We start from the raw sequence: 26,068 nt of genomic DNA, 5'->3' as shown, positions 1-26,068 counted from the left end.
CTGCACTCCAGCCTGGGCGACAGAGTGAGACTCCATCTCAAAAAAAAAAATTTTTTTTACTATGGGTAGAAGCTGGGCAAGGTGTTCAAGAAAACTCCATAATTTCTTACAACTGCATGTGAATCTCTGGTTATCTTGATAAAAATTTCAGTTAAAATTTATAATAAAGATGACCACCTAAACCCCCCAGTTTTCTAGTAGCATAATTAGAGATAATAGGAAACAGAACCCTTGGGGATTTTTCTTGTTTTAAATATTACCAAGTTCCTATTTTACAGAGATTAACAGAACAATATCTTAAGTATCAAGAGAAAATAAATATTTAAATAAGTGAATTGCAATATGGTATGCTAAGAACAATGACAGATCTACATGTAACGTAGATGTGGCACAGAAAAAGGAATGATTAACTTTATGGAGGTCAAGGAAGGCTTCTCAGAGGAGGTGATCTTTGAGATGAGTATTCAAAGATGAGTTTCAAATTATTCAAGAAAAAACATTCCAGGTATAGGCAATGGCAATGCAGATGCATGTAGGAACAAACTATAAATAGTTTCTTATTATTGGAGTGAAGTATGATTTGAGGGAAAAGAGGAAGATCCCTTTGCAAAGGTAGAAAGGAATCAGAACAGGAAAAAGGGTTTTCCGGTCCTATGGGAACAGAGGTACAGGAAAAGACATAGATAAGAAAGTCACAGGCAGCTGCTGGAATTCAGAGCTAAGTTGTCCTGAGTTCTCTCTGTCATTCTGGTTTATGTTAACTAGGAGCCTCTGCATCAATTCCAGACATCTCACTTAGGTATTGCTTCCCCAGGATACCACACAATTGCAGAGCTTATTTTCCATGAGCCATCCACAGCTTCCCAAGTCCAGATAAAACTGGCCATATTAGTTCTCTATGTAGAACTAATATAGCTAGTGACTGACATCCTGCTCTCTGCTATCCATTCTCATTTAATATTAAAATTTTAAGACTAAAAAAAAGTTAGTCAAGCAAAGAGAATGGAGAAAAGTGATCCAAAGGGAATGAAGAGAATGCTCAAAATCTCAACTTGAGGAAAAGCTTGGTGTGTCTAAAAAGCTGAGATGTGGCTGAAACTGAGTAAGACAATTATTAATAGAAGGAAACACAAGAGAAGTTTGGAAAGGTCGGCAGAAGCTTTCAGAAAAAATTTTAAAACAATATTTTTTAAATTATGATTCTGTGGGTCAGAAATGTGGGCTGGGCTCAGCTAGGTGGTTCTTGTGCCGGACTCATTGGTGCACATCTGTGGAGCTGCAGGCTGCTACAGAGTAACTGTCTTAGATGGTTTTAGATGGCTTCACATATGCATGTGGCAGTTGCTGCTGGCTGTAGGCTGGATAATTCTTACCAGTAGACCCCTCTCCAAGGAGATTAGACCAGGCTTTGTTACCTAGCAGTCACAGAGCAGTGTTGCAAGACAGCAAGAACAGAAGCTGCAACTTACTGCATTCTTTTGGTCAGAGCTAGTCACAAGGTGCTATGGTTTGAATGTTTGTGTCTCTCTAAAATTCATACATTAGAACTTAAACCCCAGCGTGACAGTATTAAGAGGTGGTGCCTTTGAGAGGTGATTAGGCCATGAGGGTGCCACTATTATGAATGGGATTAGTGCTCTTATAAAAGAGGCTTCAAGATCTGCCTGCTCCTTCTGCTTTTTAACCAAGTTGAGGACACAGTGTTGGTTTCCTGTGGAGGATGCAGCAACAAGGCATCATCTTGGAAGGAGAGAGCAAGCACTTAGCAGTCACCAAATCTGCTGATACCTTGATCTTGGACTTCTTGGCCTTCATAACTGTGAGAAATAAATTTCTATTATTTAAAAATCACCTCAGTCTGTGGTATTCTGTTATAGCAGCAGGAATGGCCTAAGACACAATGCCAGCTCAAATTAAAGGGGTGGAAAAATAGACCCTGCCTTGTGATTCAAGAAGTGGCATCTTTTATTTGGTCTTAGAAATTTTAAACTAGCAAGATGGCCAAATAGGAACAGCTCCACTCTACAGCTCCCAGCGTGAGTGATGCAGAAGATGGGTGATTTCTGCATTTCCAACTGAGGTACTGGGTTCATCTCACTAGGGCTTGTTGGACAGTGGGTGCAGGACAGTGAGTGCAGCCCACTGAGCATGAGCCAAAGCAGGGTGAGGCATTGCCTCACCTGGGAAGCACTAGGCATCAGGGAATTCCCCTTCCTAGCCAAGGGAAACTGTGACAGATGGCACCTGGAAAATTGGGTCACTCCCACCCTAATACTGTGCTTTTCCAACAGTCTTAGCAAATGGCACACCAGAAGATTATATCCCGCACCTGGCTTGGAGGGTCCCACACCCACGGAGCCTCGCTCATTGCTAGCACAGCAGTCTGAGATCGAACTGCAAGGTGGCAGCGAGACTGGGGGAGGGGCGCCTGCCAATGCTGAGGCTTAAGTAGGTAAACAAAGCAGCCAGGAAGCTTGAACTGGGTGGAGCCCACTGCAGTTCAAGGAGGCCTGCATGCCTCTGTAGACTCCACCTCTGGGGGCAGGGCATAGCCAAACAAAAGGCAGCAGAAACCTCTGCAGACTTAAATGTCCCTGTCTGACAGCTTTGAAGAGACTAGTGGTTCTCCCAGCATGGAGTTTGAGACCTGAGAATGGGCAGACTGCCTCCTCAAGTGGGTCCCTGACCCTGAGTAGCCTAACTGGGAGGCACCCCCCAGTAGGGGCAGACTGACACCTCACACAGCTGGATACCCCTCTGAGACAAAGCTTCCAGAGGAACAATCAGGCAGCAACATTTGCTGTTCAGCAATATTCACTGTTCTGCAGCCTCCACTGCTGATACCCAGGTAAACAGGTCTGGAGTGGACCTCCAGCAAACTCCAACAGACCTGCAGCTGAGGGTCCTGACTGTTAGAAGGAAAACTAACAAATAGAAAGGACATCCACACCAAAACCCCATCTGTACGTCACCATCATCAAAGACCAAAGGTAGATAAAACCACAAAGATGGGGATAAAACCACAAAGATGGGGATAAAACAGAGCAGAAAAGCTGAAAATTCTAAAAATCAGAGCACCTCTCCCCCTCCAAAGGAACACAGCTCCTTGCCAGCAACAGAACAAAGCTGGACAGAGAATGACGTTGATGAGTTGAGAGAAAAAGGCTTCAGGTGGTCAAACTTCTCGGAGCTAAAGGAGGAAGTTCAAACCCATTGTAAAGAAGCTAAAAACCTTGAAAACAGATTAGACGAATGGCTAACTAGAATAACCAGTGTAGAGAAGTCCTTAAATGACCTGATGGAACTGAAAACCATGGCATGAGAACTGCACTAGCCTCACTAGCTGATTCGATCAACTGGAAGAAAGGGTATCAGAGATTGAAGATCAAATGAATGAAATGAAGTGAGAAGTGTAGAGAAAAAAGAGTAAAAAGAAACAAACAAAGCCTTGAAGATATATGGGACTAGGTGAAAAGACCAAATCTACGTCTGATTGGTGTACTTGAAAGTGATGGGGAGAATGGAAGCAAGTTGGAAAACACTCTTCAGGATATTATCCAGGAGAACTTCCCCAACCTAGCAAGGCAGGCCAACATTCAAATTCAGGAAATACAGGGAACGCCACAAAGATACTCCTTGAGAAGAGCAACTCCAAGACACATAATTGTCAGATTCACCAAAGTTGAAATGAAGGAAAAAATGTTAAGGGCAGCCAGAGAGAAAGGTCGGGTTACCCACATAGGAAGCCCATCAGACTAACAGTGGATCTCTCAGCAGAAACTCTACAAGCCAGAAGAGAGTGGGTGCCAATATTCGACATTCTTAAAGAAAAGAATTTTCAACCCAGAATTTCATATCCAGCCAAACTAAGCTTCCTAAGTGAAGGAGAAATAAAATCCTTTACAGACAAGCAAATGCTGAGAGATTTTGTCACCACCAGGCCTGCCCTACAAGAGCTCCTGAAGGAAGCACTAAACATGGAAAGGAACAACCGGTACCAGCCACTGCAAAAACATGCCAAATTGTAAAGACCATTGAGGCTAGGAAGAAACTGCAAAAACATGCCAAATTGTAAAGACCATTGAGGCTAGGAAGAAACTGCATCAACTAATGAGCAAAATAACCAGCTAACATCATAATGACAGGATCAAATTCGCACATAACAATATTAACCTTAAATGTAAATGGGCTAAATGTTCCAATTAAAAGACACAGACTAGCAAATTGAATAAAGATTCAAGACCCATCAGTGTGCTGTATTCAGGAGACCCATCTCACGTGCAGAGACACACATAGGCTCAAAATAAAGGGATGGAGGAAGATCTACCAAGCAAATGGAAAACAGAAAAAGGCAGGGGTTTCAATCCTAGTCTCCGATAAAACAGACTTTAAACCAACAAAGATCAAAAGAGACAAAGAAGGCCATTACATAATGGTAAAGGGATCAATTCAACAAGAAGAGGTAACTCTCCTAAATATATATGCACCCAATACAGGAGCACCCACATTCATAAAGCAAGTCCTTAGAGACCTACAAAGAGACATAGATTCCCACAAAATAATAATGAGAGACTTTAACACCCCACTGTCAATATTAGACACATCAATGAGACAGAAGGTTAACAAGGATATCCAGGACTTTGGCTCAGCTCTGCACCAAGCAGACCTAATAGACATCTACAGAACTCTCCTCCCCAAATCAACATAATATACATTCTTCTCAGCACCACATTGCACTTATTCCAAAATTGACCACATAGTTGGAAGTAAAGCACTCCTCAGCAAATGTAAAAGAACAGAAATTATAACAAACTGTCTCTCAGACCACAGTGCAATCAAACTAGAACTCAGGATTAAGAAACTCACTCAAAACCACTCAACTACATGGAAACTGAACAACCTGCTCCTGAATGACTACTGGGTACATAACGAAACGAAGGCAGAAATAAAGATGTTCTTTGAAACCAATGAGAACAAAGACACAACATACCAGAATCTCTGGGACACATTTAAAGCAGTGTGTAGAGGGAAATTTATAGCACTAAATGCCCACAAGAGAAAGCAGGAAAGATCTAAAATTGACACCCTAACATCACAATTAAAAGAACTAGAGAAGCAAGAGCAAACACATTCAAAAGCTAGCAGAAGGCAAGAAATAAGTAAGATCAGAGCAGAAGTGAAGGAGATAGAGACACAAAAAACCCTTCAAAAAACCAATGAATCCAAGAGCTGGTTTTTTGAAAAGATCGACAAAATTGATAGACCACTAGCAAGACTAATATAGAAGAAAAGAAGAATCAAATAGACACAATAAAAAATGATAAAGGGGATATCACCACCGATCCCACAGAAATACAAACTACCATCAGAGAATACTATAAACACCTCTATGCAAATAAACTAGAAAATCTAGAAGAAATGGGTAAATTCCTGGACACATACACTCTCCCCAGACTAAACCAGGAAGAAGTTGAATCTCTGAAGAGACCAATAACAGGCTCTGAAATTGAGGCAATATTTAATAGCCTATCAACCAAAAAAAGTCCAGGACAGATGGATTCACAGCCAAATTCTACCAGAGGTACAAGGAGGAACTGGTACCATTCCTTCTGAAACTATTCCAATCAATAGAAAAAGAGGGAATCCTCCCTAACTCATTTTATGAGGACAGCATTATCCTGATAGCAAAGCCTGGTAGAGGCACAGCAAAAAAAGAGAATTTTAGACCAATATCCCTGATGAACATCGATGCAAAAATCCTCAACAAAATACTGGCAAACAGAATCCAGCAGCACATCAAAAAGCTTATCCACCATGATCATCCCTGGGATGCAAGGCTGGTTCAACATACACAAATCAATAAACGTAATACAGCATATAAACAGAACCAAAGACAAAAACCGCATGATTATCCCAGTAGATGCAGAAAAGACCTTTGACAAAATTCAACAGCCCTTCATGCTAAAAATTCTCAATAAATTAGGTATTGATGGGACGTATCTCAAAATAATAAGAGCTATTTATGACAAACCCACAGCCAATATCATACTGAATGGGCAAAAACTGGAAGCATTCCCTTTGAAAACTGGCACAAGACAGGGATGCCCTCTCTCACCACTCCTATTCAGCACAGTGTTGGAAGTTCTGGCCAGGGCAATCAGGCAGGAGAAAGAAATAAAGAGTATTCAATTAGGAAAAGAGGAAGTCAAATTGTCCCTGTTTGCGGATGACATGATTGTGTCTTTAGAAAACCCCATCGTCTCAGCCCAAAATCTCCTTAAGCTGACAAGCATCTTCAGAAAAGTCTCAGGATACAAAATCAATGTGTAAAAATCACAAGCATTCTTATACACCAATAACAGACAGAGAGTCAAATCATGAGTGAACTCCCATTTACAATTGCTTCAAAGAAAATAAAATACCTAGGAATCCAACTTACAAGGGATGTGAAGGACCTCTTCAAGGAGAACTACAAACCACTGCTCAATGAAATAAAAGAGTACACAAACAAATGGAAGAATTCCATGCTCATGGATAGGAATAATGAATATCGTGACAGTGGCCATAAAGCCCAAGGTAATTTATAGATTTAATGCTATCCCTATCAAGCTACCAGTGACTTTCTTCACAGAATTGGAAAAAACTACTTTAAAGTTCATATGGAACCAAAAAAGAGCCCGTATTGCCAAGACAATCCTAAGCCAAAAGAGCAAAGCTGGAGGCATCACGCTACCTGACTTCAAACTATACTACAAGGCCACAGCAACCAAAACAGCATGGTACTGGTACCAAAACAGAGATATAGACCAATGGAACAGAACAGAGCCCTCAGAAATAATACCACACATTTACAACCATCTGATCTTTGACAAACCTGACAAAAACAAGAAATGGGGAAAGGATTCCCTATTTAACAAATGGTGCTGGGCAAAATTGGCTAACCATATGTAGAAAGCTGAAACTAGATCCCTTCCTTACACCTTATACAAAAATTAATTCAAGATAGATTAAAGACTTAATTGTTAGACCTAAAACCATAAAAACCCTAGAAGAAGACCTAGGCAATACCATTCAGGACATAGGCATGGGCAAAGACTTCATGACTAAAACACCAAAAGCAATGGCAACAAAAGCCAAAATTGACAAATGGGATCTAATTAAACTAAAGAGCTTCTGCACAGCAAAAGAAACTACCATCAGAGTGAACAGGCAACCTACAGAATGGGAGAAAATTTTTGCAATCTACTCATCTAACAAAGGGCTAATATCCAGAATCTACAAAGAACTCCCAACAAATTTACAAGAAAAAAACAACCCCATCACAAAGTGGGTGAAGTATATGAACAGACACTTCTCAAAAGAAGACATTTATGCAGCCAAAAGACACATGAAAAAATGCTCATCATCACTGGCCATCAGAGAAATGCAAATCAAAACCACAATGAGATACCATCTCACACCAGTTAGAATGGCAATCATTAAAAAGTCAGGAAACAACAGGTGCTGGAGAGGATGTGGAGAAACAGGAACACTTTTACACTGTTGGTGGGACTGTAAACTAGTTCAACCATTGTGGAAGATAGTGTGGCGATTCCTCAAGGATCTAGAACTAGAAATACCATTTGACCCAGCTATCCCATTACTGGGTATATACCCAAATGATTATAAATCCTGCTGCTATAAAGGCACATGCACACGTATGTTTACTGTGGCACTATTCACAATAGCAAAGACTTGGAACCAACCCAAATGTCCAACAATGATAGACTGGATTAAGAAAATGTGGTATATATACACCATGGAATACTATGCAGCCATAAAAAATGATGAGTTCATGTCCTTTGAAGGGACATGGATGAAGCTGGAAACCATCATTCTCAGCAAACTATCACATGGTCAAAAAAGCAAACACCGCGTGTTCTCACTCATAGGTGGGAACTGAACAATGAGAACACTTGGACACAGGAAGGGGAACATCACACACCAGGGCCTGTCATGGGGTGGGGAGAGGGGGAGGGATAGCATTAGGAGATATACCTAATGTAAATGACGAGTTAATGGGTGCAGCACACCAACATGGCACATGTATACATATGTAAGAAACCTGCACGTTGTGCACATGTACCCTAGAACTTAAAGGATAATAATAAAAAGAAACTAAAATTCAATTAGTAAATAAATTAAAAAAAGAGATTTTAAAATGAGCTTGAGTAGATTTTAAAGTCAGGACATTTTGGATGGGGGAGAAGATAAGGGTAATAAAACCTGGGTATTTTGCAGCAGGAAGTGGAGTAGTAGTTTGGATGTGGGAATGGACAGCAGGATTGGAAAATGGGTTGTCAGTTGGAGTGTTATACATAATTTTATTTTATTTTTTTACTGCTATAATCTGTACTGTTCTTTGACGCCCCCAGGATCCTCTGTTATTGTTTTCCCCGTCTCCCTTAAAGATTTCTTAATTTCATTCCTATTCTACATTCAAGAAACAGTTATTGGTATTAAATGGCTTCTGGGGTCAGGACACTAATGATAGGTATTATAACTCTTAAAATATGTGTGTAGGGTTTTAAATACATAGGCCAGATTTATCACATTGCATCTCATGCATATTTAAAATGTTAAATTTATCCTCAAATGTGTTTTCCCAGAAATTTTTGAAGAACTTTAAAAATTAAACTTGAAAACGCGATACCATAGAATTACCACAAGATGGTGCCATGAGTATATTGAAAGTATGATAGTTCACTCCCTTGCCCACATCAATATTCTGATGGAACTTACTATTAATGAGTATGGAAAGCAAGAAATACCATACCAAGGAGTGAGGATGTGTGGACATGCATGTGTGGGCAGGAGCATGCTCATTTGAAAGACTGAGCACCTTGTATGCAGTAGGCAGAATCTGTAGGGGAGACATGGCAGGGGGTGGGGAGGGTGGGAAGAGCAGGAGAGATCTTTCTTTAGTTTTCAGGAATAAAAATTACTACTTAAATATATTAATATTGTCCATGTCTGGAAAAAATCTCCATTTTAAGAGATATTAGGAATGAACATTAATTTTAAATGATGCAACCTTTGGTTTGTATGACAGATTTAGAGACAAGGCTAGAATTCATCAGTATGATAATGTATTTTACCTTTTCAGTGGAAACACATAGTTTTAAATGCTTGCTTTCACTTAATTTTTGATGAATCAACTTGCCATTTATCATTCAACCAAAATATCTGACTTTTGCAAATATAATTACCATGGTGAATATATAACAAATCATTGAGTTTCTACCAGTAAGTGCACTAGGTAAGTAAATCATTTCATTGTGAGGTAGGTGGGTTAAAGTATTTACAATATACTTATTTCTTTAAACCTCTTAATTAGTAAGTTCAGAAAACTCGTTTCATAGAATAATTGTTATACAATCCATGTATTGGATAGAGCCCATATGACTTATGGTTTTTAATGAAGGGACAGACTTAGAAGGGGAAAAGGCCTTGGTCAAAATATGTCAGATTACACCTTTGAAAATAGGGCATCCGCTTTTCTTTGTATAAGTCACAGGTCCTTATAAGAGCACTCAGGAATTGTCTCTTACTTGTAGTACTTCAGACCTGGTGATGATACATATAGTAGAAGGAATACTGATATACTTTTCTAACTCATTGTCTTACTCAGAATTGATCACTGTTTAGTTTCCAAGTGTTTTACAAAATCCTGACTCTATTCTTCAAAGCAAGGATAAGAGTTGGTACCCTTTATCTGTTCTCCCCAGATAAATTTAATTGAGACTGATACTGTAGGGTTTATTGAGATTGAAGTTCCTTGGGAATGAGACTAGAGAATTTTGGAAATAGGATGAAGTCTCAAGTTATAACTCTAACCACCTCCTGCTGCACAAATGCTTTGAATTTGAGACAGAGCTCCAGCCGTTTTCAGTGGTGTCAGAAATCTAAAACTATACCTGACGTAGACTTGGCAAAGTCATTATAGAACATCTCCATATTCTGTACATGTGGTTAAAAACTGTCAAACAAGGGTGTGGATTATACAAGTGTGTGGATTAAGTACAGAACTCTAAGGGATTGATACATAAAAGAGTTTGAATGGAAGTTTGATAAAATGATTAAAAGGAGTGGTTGACCCTTTTTTAGGGAAGGACGGATTGTCTTTTTCTTTAAGAATGCTTCTGAATCTAAACTTTTACATATTATGTGTATTAAAAGATAAGAGTTGCTTAACATCAAGTCTTGGTTTTTAGATTTTGAAAACCAAATACACCTTTCAGTGTGGAAACTGAGTCTTAGACAATCATGGCAAGTGTTTACATGTCTGAGTGATTTAAATCATCAAAGGCATATTTAAAACCTTGGTGTCTGCCTGGAATAGAAGTGTTACCCATTTTAAACTAATCTGGGGAGAAGGGTTTTCAGTAGTGAGCCAAGCCCAGTGGTAATTAGTGAGTTCAATTTCCACTGGGGGGATGAATGTATTTTCACTTGGACTGACCAGCTTTCTTCACACAGACATTTGACTTTCACATCTTAACAGTGTCACAGCCAAGGAGGCTGTTGGACAGTGTTCTGGGTTAGACATCCCTGTGGAATGTTACAGCTGACCATATGGTTGGTATATGTCCTTGGCACTTAATGGTTTTTCTCGAGCTGGTTTTTGGGCCAGCTGTGAAACATATTTGCTCTTCTGATTACATGGAGTTTGGAGGAGGTGGAAGGGCTGGATATTGTACTTTTTAATGGGCTGAGTGTGCTGGCACTCACACATAATGTTAACACACTTCATTTCAAGAGCTTGCCCTCTGGTGAGCCTGCACTGCAATCCAGAGACTTGTCCTGTAGACACTGAGTATTTATCTATTATTTAATGGACTTGATATGAAAGGTATAGGGAGCTTTTTTTTTAAATCATAGCCCTGAAGTGTTACTCATCTTATAGGATAGTAAGTTACTTTTAGAAGCTGCTATAGCTCCATCAAACCTTCAGGGCACCATTTTGGTTGCTAAAAAAAAGAAGAATTCACCAAATTATGTTGTATTGTCAAAAAAATAAATGCAGTTTCCTTCTTCAGATAGAAAATGACTTTGTGATTGTGTTCTAGATACTAAGAGCCGCACATTCCAGTCTAGTTTGTTCAGTGAATAGAAAGACCACTCTTCACATAAATGCCACCTGGACACTTCCCCAGTGCAGGTCTAGGCCCCAAAAGGCACCCAGGAAATGCTCTTTGAAGACAGCGAATGTTCTATTGACCCAAAATCTTAAGTGTAGTGTCAGTGCTCTGCTATATTAAAGTTCTTTAATGTACTGAAAGAAAAGTATTTATTTGGGAAATGTACTCATAAGAAAGACTCCAAGCAAATGCAACACATTATTCTTGTTTTTTGAGAACATTTGTTTTTAAAATGGATTTTAAAACTAAACAGTTGACTCTTGATGGCAGAAAATATTGCTACTTTTTTCTAAAACTGATTTTAAAGAACCTCTATTGCAAGTAGTTTATAGCATATACAAATAAAACAGAAATCTTTATTTCATAAGGCAAAGCTTATTTTTTTGTTTGTGTCTGACAGTGCCACATGCACTGTTTAACATTATGGATATTTTGCTTTTGGGTACAATGAGAAGAGGGTGAGATAACCCAATGTTTTGCCTCCCTCTGAAATACATGTGTCCTTTTAAAATTTCCTCTTGAAAATTAAGGTAGGTTGCTAAAAAAATATTTATGTCAAGTGCCTTTCACACTAGTGGGTATAGAGTTTAGGTGATCAATGAGTACTATTATTATTATGTTTTGTATTTTTTTTGATTCAGTCATTTTGAGTGGCTTCTTCTTGCCTATCTTTTCCATGTCCTAGTTTTGTCATTGTGCATTATTGCCACATATCTGCTCTGCTTTGTGTCTTATTCTTAACAGCACCTTCCCTCATATTTTTGCCCATCCATTAAAGTAACACTACCCTCCAGATTTCTTGCCTAAGCAAGAGAACATCTGCTTAGGTACCATTTCCCAATCCATAACTTTCTAGCAGTTTAGGTAAACATTTATACAGTCCACAATCTCTTACTTGCAATTTCTGAAATCCAAGAAGCAATGAAAACTGGAAGATTTTATGATTCATATTGATGGGAAAACGTGACATGAACTAATGTGAGCTTAAATTATAGCATTTATTTATCCCAATGAGTATGAATATGCACAGGTTTTGCTATAGAATGTTAATGTGTCTGATTATAGAGTTGTTGCCCCAGACCCCAGTGCGGCATTATATAACATCTGCCACTGGAGGCATTATATAATTCCTGGCATGTGTAGAGTATTACCTTTCTAAAATCTGAAAACATTTGAATTCTGAAATGCATCAAGCACTAAGGGTTTTAGATAAGGGATTGGCCTATAATCAAATATCCTGGTTTAATTTTAAACTTTTATCTTATTACTAGGGAGCTTCATGTGTGGTAATAATAAAAAGATTTTTAGGCATACAATCTCTCATGAACTATTCCTATGACTATTTTTGAAGGAAAGTTTATGTGTGTGTTGGGTGAGGCAGAGAGGACAGAAGAGAGAGAGGACACTGAACAATTGCAAAGTCAATGATGCCCAATGCCTTTTCTCATAATATATTCAAATGTTGCCCTAGGGGTTCAGGTGACAAATAGAATTCAGGTGGCAAAAGTGACTGTGAGGGGCAAGTGTGTTCAATGGCACAGGTATATGTATACACACACGCATGTGCATATCCAATCGTGTGTCTAATCTGTCTCCAAGCAAGGGCATCTAACCAGCAGCCCGTAAGGAGTCAACTTTCCATGTGGGGACATAGTGAGAATGCCCATGAGAGTGCTGTGTTTAATGTTGCTCCAGAATGCTGTGTTACGTAAATGTGTGCTGCTTAGTTTTACACAGATGTTTCATATTGTAGACACTTCTAAATGTGTCATCTCAGAGCTGGTAGGATTACTAGAACTGAACCCAGTCATTTATAGGAGATCCTCAAATCAGGAATTGCCTTTACTGGATTCTAATTTGTCTGGCCTTCAGAGTCTCAATGAGAACCTAAAACCCTTTTTAAAAAATTGAATAGAACCTGAAATGTGTTGTCAATTTTGCCTCCTAGGAATTTCTTCCAGTTTACTTTTGTGATTTTTAATAAACGTTTTATTTCTTTTTTGCTTTGCAGTTTGCATGCACATGTCAAATCTGTATATTTTGTGATCTCAAATCACTGCTACTGCTTTCTGGGGTATATGTATTTCTGGGGTATATCTAATACTGCTTTCTGACCTTATGTCTTCTAAAGACGATGTCCAGTAGCTCTTGCATCTTATATTTTAGTAACAAAACAGAAAGGATTATAAAAAGCAAAAGTATAAATTTGGGGGTAGTTGGGATAAAAATACATGGGTTTAATGAACTATAGATTTTTTAAAATAATGAGCAAAGATTATAGTGTTAAAATATCTATCTTGCATGTTTATTGTTACACAGAATAGATTTAAATCTTTATTGTTTATGAAATTATCTTAGAATAAAATTGATGGTATTTTGTCCTGGTGCTAGCATAGCATCGCACATTTTTAACTATCACCATTATTTTAATTTAGAGATGGGCACTTAGGAGTTAAAGGATGTTTGATTTGCCCTTTAATGGACATCTATGTCAAATATATGGAATTATTTTTGTTATAATTGTAATAGTCTCCAGTGATTTCATTTGTCTATAGCGAAGTCCCAGGAACCTACAGCTATTTTGATTTATGCAGCCTTTATAAGTCCTTATAATATAGACTACTGATTTCTTCCCTGTATCCTGCTCATTGTTGAAAAGCCAGAGCTATTTTTAACATTTACACAATTTCAATAGATGATTCTTTATTCCACAAGGTTTGGTGCTAAATCTGTGGAGACTTTCATAATCATATCCTTTTTGTGGTTTGCTTGAATTTGATCACAGTGGCTGATTTCATGCATTGATAATGAAGGCTTAGGTTGCCTGTTTCTCAGCATAAATCCACCTCAGACTTGTACATTGACAGTGCTTCTGGTTTCAGCACACATGGAGATATAGAATTGCAATTGCTCTGCTTTCTTTACAAATGACTCAGAGTGTGCTTGTCCTTCCCTAAAATGTTGCCAGCATGTAAAGGATTTTCAATGAGCAGTGCAATAAGCCAGCAACTGGGAAGGCTTGGAGCGGCACTGATATAACGTGGTGCTGTCACACAGATAACCAGGGCTGGAGCCAAGACTCGGTAGCGCTGTGCATTATCCTGGTCACATACTGGAAGTTTTGTTTATCCAACTTGGTTGCTCTTGAAGCTGGTGAGAGCCCTGCCAGGATGTGGAGTGGACTTCCTAGCAGAGGTGAGCGTTTTTATTCTAAAACTTGGATGCTGGGGTCTGGGATGTCAGTAACAGATTCTTTCGTATGTTATGCTGAATCCTGTGGAGTCCTCAATTGTGTTTATCACATCGTGCTGACACATCTGAAGGAGCAAAGCTGAAGAGCAAAATATATGATTCTTTAATTTTGTTGCGAAGTAACTCCTTACATGGGTGTGATAACCATCCCTTTCTTTCTGTGCTAGCTGTTTGCCGAGGACATCTTACCAGTAGGTGACTTCCTTTGCATTTTAAACATTCTGAACAAGTCAGTGATATTATGCAATTTGCTACCATTACTGAAAGTAGGTAATTAGCAGTGTTATTATGTGTTTCAGATATTATTAAAAAGGCTATAAACAAAATGTACTTTGTAGAATCTTTGACATGAAAGACAGATAGGAGGAGACAAGTCATGTTTCGAGATAACTAAGAAAGTAAGTGATGTGGATTACATACTGGAGTTGATGCCTTGTGAAGCTAGACATTATTAATAATTAAAAGTTATGACCGGTCATGTACTGGACAACCAACAGTAATTAATTTCTAGTGACTGTGTGCCGAATGAGAATGGGAGGAAATTAACAGTATTTCTTCATGAAGTGTGTTTTTATTAGCTGAGATGCTTTAAATGTAGCAGATTGTATCATTTAAATATACATAAAATACCTGTGCTCACCTGGAGGGTTAAATTACTAGATCATCATGCTTGGAAAGGTTTGATGTAGCCTTGTAAGTATATGGTATTTGAAAGCCAACTAGATAAGGGCAGACACAAAGTTAGCCTCCAAGTAGATGGAGTGCTATTGCTTAGGCTTGGCTAAACTCTAATTCTGGTGTTTCTAAGCATGAATGGAGTGTGAGGGTTATAATGTATTAAATAGCATTATGCTTATTAAGTGTCTGTTTAGTATATTAGGTTGGCAGGGGAATCCATTTTTCTTTGATTGGAAGCAGCTAGCATGGCACATGGGGTGTGTGTGTATATAAGTGTATGTGTTTTTCCTGCTATATTTATTTGAGGCAGCTGTTTTATAGCTTTCAGCTTTAAAGTTATAGCTAAGTGTGTATTTGTTTGATAGAAGACTCGAGAACCTCTTTTACTGCCAGTACACGTAAAGCTTGGCTAAGCAGATGCATCAGGAGCAAACCATTTGTGTTCACCAATCTGTCTCGGCAAGTCCCAGGGCCACTATCTTGCTAGAAGCCACTGTGTGCTTTTGAAAGCATGAAATTAGTTTTATACTGAGCACATGGTTTCTCATTTAGCAGCTCTTTTTATGGTAATGGTCAATTTATGGTTCACTGCCAGGATTTCAGTGTACTGTCAAAACCGATAGCTTCTGCTAAGGCGTCTCTATGAAGATTAAAAAAAAAAAATGGAGAGATGAGAAGAACCTAATTAGACCCTCAAGAATAGACTCTTACCTTCAACCTCATCTGTGCTCTAGATGCATTATCATTTCTCTCAAGTTCCTTTATATTGTTTAATCCAGGACCTACAGATTTAAAGTTGCTAATATCTGCCACTTTGTCCTTTGCTAACATGTGACATCCAAATAGTTATGTTCTGAAATGTGAAGTATTTATTTTTTGCAATACATTTGTAGAAAACCACTCTATTAATGTTGGCCATATTATGCAATTCATCATTACACTTATCTGCTTGCCTGGTAATGCATCCTAGAGCACTGTTGGAGAGAGGGAAAGGCTTTAATACATCTTATATTTGATATAAGCTATTCGTACTTAGTTGTACGTGTATGTGCTATGAGTACGGCAAGTTAAATAATGAAATTAAAACAACCTGTAGATACATTAGAAATTTGACCCAAAAAATGCCTTCTTTCATGCAGTCATCTCATTTAGAAAAGCAAAAGCTCTCAAATGTTAAAATGATATTAATATTAAATACAGTTTTTGTTTGTTTCCACATAATAAAAATGAAATGCATTTGTCAATGTGCTAAGAATGCTTTCCTTAACCTTCTCTTTCTATCAGAAGATAACCCTGGTTGAATAATGCATTTTGAAATAGAGGTGATCAAAATTACCAGGACATTAAGTGGAGTATTTATTTTTGTGCTGATTCTTTGCATTGTGGTACTGGATATGCAGGTGGAATAGAGTACATATTTGGATGTTGCTATTATACTTTTTCCCTCATGTGGTCTTGACAAGGGAACTGAAAACACTTCATAAATCCTGAATTTCATGATTTTTTTCTTGTTAATTATTAGATCTTTGCCTGGGTTAAGTGATTACACATGTAAAGAGTCAAGATAAAATATTATTGAAATACAGAGTGTAATATGTGCCATTATAATTAGAAAACAATTTTGTGTTTTTAGATGAAGCAAAATGTGAAACTTTTTTTTCTTCTATTCTTTTGGGAATGTGATGTCACAAATCATCATCAGATTGTCAGGGGGACTCAGTTTTAGATTTTGACTTACAAATAAATATCTCATATTTATTACTTCCCCAAAGCCCATGAAACAAATTGAATTTGTGGGTTGAGAATTAGAAACCTAGAGGGCATTGACATTTTCTCTTTGAAATTCCTGATGATATAACATGTTTAATAAATGAAAATCTTTTTTAAAAAGTTTTAGAATGTTAGAATTCTCTTAGAATAGTGACATTTGTCGTATTACATAGAACATAGGACATTCACTCAGAAGAAAGAAGGGATTAATTTGGCATATCTGCCTGAAGTCTTAGTAGCAATTTCTCCTTCAGAAGTAGTAGGATTTATGAAATCATGAGGATATAAATCTCAGTGATTTGCCTGCATCTTTTCACTTTTGTATTAAGGTATAGCATCTTGAATTGTTCTTCAGCAGTTCTTAAAAATGACTAGTTACAAAAAATAGCAGATACAAACCTGTTTTAGTTGAGAAACATGATTGCAAAATGAAAGTACTATCCAAATTTGGCTTTCCTGATTGTATACATCCAACAATAATTTGGGCAATTTATAGAGTTTGTACTTTCTTTTGAGGTATGTTGCTGAGTATACTTTAGTGAGAAAGTGTCTTCTTACCTTGAAGCTTTATTTACTTTCAGTCTTTTCCCTTACTTTTTTTCCTACTTCCTATTAATAAACTAGGAACTTCAAGTTTTAGGGTTTCCAGATTTAGCATATAAAAATATCGAACTCTGAGTTAAATTTGAATTTTAGCTAAAACAATAAATAATATTTTAGTATATATCCAATGCAATATTTGGGACATACTTAATATTGAAAATTGTTAGTTGTTTAGCTGAAATTCAACTTGGACTAAGCGTCCTGTATTGCGTCTGGAAACTCTACCTACTTTCTAAATAAAAAAGTGAGTCTCCAGTAATGGCCTAGAAAATTGGTTTTACCAGTGCCAAAATGGAGGCTCCACATTCCTGTAAAAGTGATCAGTTTTGACTGTTAGGGTTTATGCCTGAAAACTCCTAGGGAAAGAAAGTTACTATCTGAGAAACTTAAAATGGTGTCAAGAAATGAACGACTGATGGAATCTAAATTACAAATAATAAATGAAAGCCTTCCATAATTACTAGTATAATAAAGGCAGCACATTAAATAAGTATCAGTAACATTTTGAATAAATAATGAATATTATACAATTAATTTCTAATTGTCATCCCTTGTCAACTAGAATATTTTCGGGATTTTCCTTCTTTAGCAGGTTTGAGATACTTATTAATTCATTTTGTTTTGTTGTAGTTAAGGTGCGTAATGACAGGTGCCTCTTTCAATGCCTCTCCCCTACCCGTTCATCTGGCCTTTATTTAAATATTTGTTACCCTTTTGATTTTAGGACTTAGTTCTGACTGCCACCCACTAGATTTCTCAGAGAGGCAGAGTAACTTGCAAACTTGACCTAGAAGAAAATCTATGGAATCCTTTAATTATTCAATTTACCATAGCTGAATAAAATAGAATAGATACAATATTTATTATGTACCTACTGTGTGCCTCATATGATGTCAAAATATTTATAGGTAGATTTTTATTGAATTCTTTTAACAACTTTATAACATATTAATATAATATTAATTGTGCACATGCTCAGCTGTTTACCAAAACTCCATTCCCACACCCAAGCTATCCCAATTTTAACCACACTGGAACAGAACAGAATGTTCTATCCTGGATCTGAATGTTACTCTTAGATATTGGGCAACCTCCCTGTGGAATAAAGGGTCCTTTTCTGAGAGTGTTCATGTCACTTCAGGCCGTATTGCAAAATCCCCTTTGCCCACTCAGCTTCTGTATTACCTTTCTTCTCTTTTCTCACTTACTAATATTCCCCTCCTCCTTTTTGTTAATATCCTTAACAGTCAAAACTAGACATCAGTGTATGATTTGATTCTCAAAATGAGAAAAAAAAAAATCACAGAAGTGAACCACATGTACTATAACAGAATGTGGTGTTAGGAGAACCTGCAGTTGATTAATAAATAATACGGACAACATGTTTGGAGTAATTTCTTAAACCTAACCTTTCTGTTTCCAGTCTAAAATGCCACCTCAGTTCTCTGTCAGTTATGCAATATTCAAACCAGGAACCTGTTTTGAGCCTGAATTGATCAGTTGAATTTGAGTGCCATTAACCCAAGTTTTGGAAATGGATTAAGTCTACCATCCCAAGAAAGTACTTCTTACAAAACCATATCTTCTTTGAATTAAATGTTACTCCCACCAAATAATCTAGTTCATTTTTCAGTGTCTATTGCCCTAGTGGACAAATTCCTGTTTTCTTCCCTTTTTTTCTTGTCTGTTAACACTATACCCTTATTTCAATCTGATCATTTTAAATCTCTCAAGATATTTTTTGCCTCCACTCATCAATCTGTTTCCCACTTTTGACTAGTCATAAACGTTATTGTGTTATGCGTTACTTCTTCTACTAGTTTAAACTGATGTTGGAGGCCTTTTCTTGTATTTAAACTATGCTCTTTAGGAAAAGATTATGATCCCTTTTTACCTTAAATAGTCTACTCCCGTCCCCATGTTGGCATCAATGTCCTCCTACTTACTTCAGTCCTATTTGGTTGTGTGACGTGTTTGTTATTGCAAAATACCAATGTGAATCCATAATCTAAATTTCAATCCCTAAAGATCTTCCAACAACATTTGTCCTCAAATTTTTGGAAAAGGTGCTGAAAGGTAAGTTAAAGTTCCTAATTTGAAGAATTCTATTTCTTTTAATTTCTTAAAAGGTGATGCTGGTCAATAGCTATCTTTTCTTGGCAAATGGCAATTGAATGACAAAAAGATGCCTCCCCCAGGGAACACCTAGACTGTCAGAGATGAGGAGCCCTCTGTTCCTGACTTCTTCCAGGGACTCTGAAATGCCACTGGGACATTTAGCAAATCATCTTTTTGCTCACATTTCAAATTTGGTGTGTGAATTTCACTTAGAGATCTATGGTACTGCCGGTTTTCTATTTCTCTGATTCATTTTCCATTAGTGGTGGTTTTTAAGCAGACAATGGAAGAAATGACTTTACATCTAGAACTCTCCCTTCCTTCCAGCAAGTTAAAGGGGAATTTCTTTACTCAGGATTCTTGGGTGCTGGGAGAGGGCAGGCTACATTTTGAAGAAATTTCAGAATATCCAGGAGTAAGCAGATTCAGAAATGAATCTGTAAGGGCTTCTTTTTCTGTCATTTTTCCATACTTTCTGTATTTTTTATTATTGCACAATGGGTAATAGTATAGTTATAATAAATTAGTTAACTCTTAATCTAGGAGCTTTTGGATTTTGTGTAATTTAAGTACATAGCTACTTTTGTGTGATTTAGTAAGGTAAGCAATGAATACCACTCTTGCAGTAGTTAGAAATCCTGTGATGGGCTCTGAATCATGCTTTAATGGGGGTAAGGAGAAAATGGGTATGGCTTGGAAATGATCTCTGATGTTTATCACTTGCTTCAGCTACAACTGATTTAACCAGCAATAACCAAAAGTTTGATTAAGCTATACTAATACTCCAGGGTTGGTAAATTTTGTGCCAGCCACCATGGTCATACGATTAACCCAAACTAATAAAATCTGGTGAAAAGCGTGTTTAAGGTAAACCTACAGTAAAGCTAAACTCCATCTAAGCTGTAAAAAGCTTCAACTGAAGTAAAAATAAACTACAAAAATGACTTTAACACCCTGAAAACACGATAGCTAAGACTCAAACTGGGATTAGATACCCCACTATGCTTAGTTCTAAACCCAAATAGTTCAACCAACAAAACTATTCACCAGAGTACTACAAGCAACAGCTTAAGACTCAAAAGACTTGGCAGTGGTTTATATCCCTCTAGAGGAGCCTGTTCTGTAATCGATAAACCCCGAGGTACCTCACCATCTCTCACCACTCAGCCTATATACCGCATCCGATCAGCTCTCCAGCAGCAAATATTATCATTGTCCTTTTAAAATGGAGTGGATGCAATAAATGGTGTATAATGAGACTTAATAATAACAGGAATGATAGTTGACTTTCAAGCTAACTGTATGCAAGACGTTTTATATGTATAAACTCATTTAATCTTTACAACAATCCTATAGGTAAGCATTAGGGAAACTGAAGTACAGAGAGATTAAGGTACCTTCCCGAAGTCATCTAGCTAGCTCAGCTGAGATTTGAATTTGCAGTGGGGGTGGAATCCATGCTTTTAACCAGTGCCCTAGACTAGTTCTCTGTGAGATATTTAACAAAGTCTTTGTTGATATTATTTCGTGAACAAAGTAGAAAACTCTGGACTGAATGACAGTGTAATTTCGTGGATTTGTAACTGGTTGAATATCTATACCTAAAATCTACCTGGCCAATATTAACTTAAGGGAAGGCTCCAGGACTCTGCAATGACTTCGTGAGAACATTGATGACTTAGCCATTAAATCTGTAGATGTTATCAAACTGGGATAATACATATATAGGAAGACACAATTGATGTAAATCCTGAGCCACCTCCCACACTAAATAAATTAGAATTTCTGCAGCTGCTATCTAGGAATCAATATCTTTAAAGCTCCCAACGTGATTCTAATGTGCAGCCTCAGTTAAAACCACTATTCTAGAAAAGTGGCCCAACTCCAACATGATCAGTTTCAACTAACAGTAAGTGGAGGAAGTAGTGAAAAATGATGTAGGAATATTGATAAAATGTAAACTCATCATATGAGTCGAAAGCGTGATATGATTGTTTCACACAATCTTAGTGGTCTCTTAGATGGGAATTGTAGAAATAGAGTATCTATAACAATGAAGGTTGGAGTCCTGCTCTTTTCTCAGCTGGGCAGAGCGTGCCTGGAGTTTGGGTGAAATGCAGAGGAGGGCTTTAGGTGTTTTCATTTGAAGGTGACCAGCCTGGTCAAGGTGCACTGAGTACCTTATCAAGGGGAAGAGATTATCAGGGGACTTATTTTATGTAACATTTGAATTATATTTTTTCAATAAAGCTCTTGGGTAAAATTAATGTCAGTAGACAGCGTTTCAAGAAGAAAGATTTTTGCTTGATATAAAGAACTTCCCAATAGAGCAGTCTGAAGATGAAGGCGTTCCTTTTTTTTTTGGACATGGTACAGATACCTCATGGGTGTTACTGAAGCAAAAGGCAGATTGTGACTTAGGCATATGATAAAGGAGGTTTAAGGGTTGGATAGATTGTTAAAGTAGATGATCTTCTAACTTCAGACTCTATGATTATATGAGCATGTTAAATTTCAAAGGTAATGCATGAGTGAACATTTGTTCATTACATTAGTTCTGCATTCAGGAGAAGCAGTGGAGTAGCGGAGTTATGGAACAGTTTCTGAGGCATTCAAAGCGCAGCTCCACCACAATTTAGTTGTGTGATCATGGACAAATTACTTCACTTTCCAAGTCTCGGTTTACTTATCTGTAAAACAAGAATAATAATAGACTCAATTTTATTTGTTGCAAAGATTAAGTGAGAATAATATACATAAAGGTTTTTGCATAGCAGGTGGAGAGAACATGGGGGGAATATGATGTAATCAGAAATTATCCTAGTAAAAGCTGTGGGGTTGCAATTGAATTTATGATTTGGCATGTGGTAAAGTACTCAATAAATTCAGCTGTTGTTATTTTTAGATTCTTTTTTCGATCATAGATGTCTTAATAAAAGTTAGGGTCTGAAAGTTAAAACCTAAAACAGGTAGATATTGATGGGCGATATGGAGCCGGATTACAGGAGACACAAGTTAGATGGCACAACATGTGAGGCTTTGAGTAGGTGGGGGCCACACAAAGAATGGGCCTGGGCAGGAAAAAAAAAAAAAAAGGAGTTTCTGAAAGGGAATTGAGGAACTTTATTGCTTTTAACTCTTTACCCGTTTCCAACTATTATTTCATTTGATCCTTACTATAACCCTGAGAAGTAGGGAAAAGTAACATTTTCTCGTTATACTTGATAATAAATAAGCATCATCAAAAAGGTAAGTGACTCACTGAAGACAGGAGAACTGGAAGTTAAACCTAGACCTCTCAAGCCCCACACCGCCACTCAACAGCTTTCATAGGTCACACCAAATTCTGCCCAGTTCCATGTGCAACCCAGCTTGAATGTTTGCATTTGAATGACAACTTAACAGTAAAGACTATAAATAAACAATGTGATGAGGTTTGGAAATGAAGGCAAGACGTGAAAAGAAAACAGCATTAGTGAGTTGCATTTACTCCAGTATAAAGTTTTGTTTCGTTTTGTTTTGTTTTGTTTGGAGACGGAGCCTCGCTCTGTCGCCAGGCTGGAGTGCAGTGGCATGATCTCTGATCACTCCAAGTTCCGCCTCTCGAGTTCAAGTGATTCTCCTGCCTCAGCCTCCTGAGTAGCTGGGACTACAGGTGCTCACCACCATGCCTGGCTAATTTTTTGTATTTTAGTGTTGCCCAGGCTGGTCTCGAACTCCTGAGCTCAGGCAATCCACCCACCTAGGCCTTCCAAAGTGCTAGGATTACAGACGTGAGCCTACACGCCTGGCCCTGGTATAAAGTTTTAAAGCGTTTCTATTGATTGGAAGACAGCATTTAAAGAAGTCTGGAATGATGATTAAAAGCTCAAGAAGTAGCTTTACCAGTCAATGATGTTAACGTTATTATCACATTTTATCATATCTGACTACTGAAAGGGCTTTCTGTGTAATACAATTAACTGTCCTTGACACACCTCATGCTAAACGGCAAACTTCTTTAGCATGACATAGCAAATCCAATAGTTAATAAGAATCACCATATAGTAAAAGCTTAATGGTCCAATGAGTTGAGGGAGGACCAACAACAGGGACTAAAGTTTGTGCTTTGATTTGTCAAGCAAAATAAGAGCTAAAAAAACTGCAAAATTGATAGAGAAAAAAAGTCCCATTATTTATTTTTTAGACAAAGTTGTAAGCTCCCAAAGCAAGTATCAATTAAGATGGAGAGTTTTATAAATTATTCTGCCTACTCTTATTTTAATAAATATAGATGAGTAGTAAGTAAAAATAGTCCTTCACCTGATCAGAACCTATAATTATTAGCTGTAATTGTCACAGTCATGGTTCTTGCTGGCCAAGGTATTTATTTTTCTTTTTCACATTTAAATATATTTACATAAAATTAATAAAATAAGGTATATTTAAGGAACAGGCTTTTTTTATTATTATACTTTAAGTTTTAGGGTACATGTGCACATTGTGCAGGTTAGTTACATACATGTACATGTGCCATGCTGGTGCGCTGCACCCACTAACTCGTCATGTAGCATTAGGTATATCTCCCAATGCTATCCCTCCCCCCTCCTCCCACCCCACAACAGTCCCCAGAGTGTGATGTTCCCCTTCCTGTGTCCATGTGATCTCATTGTTCAATTCCCACCTATGAGTGAGAACACACGGTGTTTGCTTTTTTGTCCATGTGATAGTTTGCTGAGAATGATGATTTCCAATTTCATCCATGTCCCTACAAAGGACATGAACTCATCATTTTTTATGGCTGCATAGTATTCCATGGTGTATATGTGCCACATTTTCTTAATCCAGTCTATCATTGTTGGACATTTGGGTTGGTTCCAAGTCTTTGCTATTGTGAATAATGCCGCAATAAACATACGTGTGCATGTGTCTTTATAGCAGCATGATTTATAGTCCTTTGGGTATATACCCAGTAATGGGATGGCTGGGTCAAATGGTATTTCTAGTTCTAGATCCCTGAGGAATCGCCACACTATCTTCCACAATGGTTGAACTAGTTTACAGTCCCACCAACAGTGTAAAAGTGTTCCTATTTCTCCACATCCTCTCCAGCACCTGTTGTTTCCTGACTTTTTAATGATTGCCATTCTAACTGGTGTGAGATGGTATCTCATTGTGGTTTTGATTTGCATTTCTCTGATGGCCAGTGATAATGAGCATTTTTTCATGTGTTTTTTGGCTGCATAAATGTCTTCTTTTGAGAAGTGTCTGTTCATATCCTTCACCCACTTTTTGATGGGGTTGTTTGTTTTTTTCTTGTAAATTTGTTTGAGTTCATTGTAGATTCTGGATATTAGCCCTTTGTCAGATGAGTAGGTTGCGAAAATTTTCTCCCATTTTGTAGGTTGCCTGTTCACTCTGATGGTAGTTTCTTTTGCTGTGCAGAAGCTCTTTAGTTTAATTAGATCCCATTTGTCAATTTTGGCTTTTGTTGCCATTGCTTTTGGTGCTTTAGACATGAAGTCCTTTCCCATGCCTATGTCCTGAATGGTAATGCCTAGGTTTTCTTCTAGGGTTTTTATGGTTTTAGGTCTAACGTTTAAGTCTTTAATCCATCTTGAACTTATTTTTGTATAAGGTGTAAGGAGGGGATCCAGTTTCAGCTTTCTACATATGGCTAAGGAACAGGCTTTTTAAATCCATAGCCACTTTTACACTCAGGCAGTATACATATTCTATTATTGTACTTATACTGTGAATTATTTATTTTGCAATATCTTTCTCACCTGTTAGTATATGAGTACTTTGAGGATAGGGTCTATGTCTTGAGTATTTTAAATATGTGACTCTCAATATAATACCTGGCATATGATAATAAGTCATAGACTTAAAATGTTGACTAAAGGATAGAACACTTGAATATAGAATCTGTGAATACTTGTGCAGAACTCAATACTTTATTTGATATTGCTGTTCATAAAAAGATTCATTCTTCAATTAAAACATGCTATTTTTCTTACCTGTCAGATGGATAAGATCAAACTGTATGGTAGCACAATGAGCTACCTGGTGTGTGGGCATGGGGCACTCTCATACATTGTTGTGTGGAGTATGAATTGATTCATTTAATATTTGCAGGGCAATGTGGTAATAACTATTAAAACTTAAAAGGTGTATCTCTTTTGACCCAGCAATTTCACTACCAGATTTAGTTAACAGATATACTTGCATATGTATACAAAGACACATAAAATAATAAATTTCCTTGCATGTGTGTATATACATATACATAAAGATTTTATTGCAATGTTATTTGTAGTAGAAAAATACAGGAAAAAATACTCAGCAATAGATGATAATAATTATGGTTCATCCATGCCATGTGATATTATGCAGTAATTTAAAATAATAAGATATGTCTGTAAGAACTGATGTGGAATAATGTGCAAAATATAAGAAAAATTTGCAATATGCAGAACAAAGTATAT

General features: G+C 37.4%; 1 protein-coding gene across 4 annotated transcripts in view; it reads left to right on the top strand.

The window, feature by feature from the left end:
* The window catches only part of ZNF385B (zinc finger protein 385B), a 417,184-nt gene that overhangs the window by 103,656 nt on the left and 287,460 nt on the right, over window positions 1-26,068 (top strand). Inside the window, exon 4 of one of the 4 annotated variants that reach the window (XM_055380327.2) lies at window positions 14,238-14,375. The exons of 2 other annotated variants lie outside the window; for them this stretch is intronic. In XM_055380327.2, coding sequence (XP_055236302.1) covers window positions 14,238-14,375 — 138 coding nt within the window. Of the gene's footprint in view, window positions 1-14,222; window positions 14,376-26,068 lie in introns of those variants that run through there. One more of the 4 variants, XM_055380325.2, reaches the window with a different exon arrangement.

This window comes from Gorilla gorilla, chromosome 11, assembly GCF_029281585.2.
Source record: "Gorilla gorilla gorilla isolate KB3781 chromosome 11, NHGRI_mGorGor1-v2.1_pri, whole genome shotgun sequence".
Classification (NCBI taxonomy): Eukaryota; Metazoa; Chordata; class Mammalia; order Primates; family Hominidae; genus Gorilla; species Gorilla gorilla.
The sequence above is the reverse complement of the archived record's forward strand: the minus strand, read 5'-3'. Positions and strand labels throughout refer to the sequence as shown.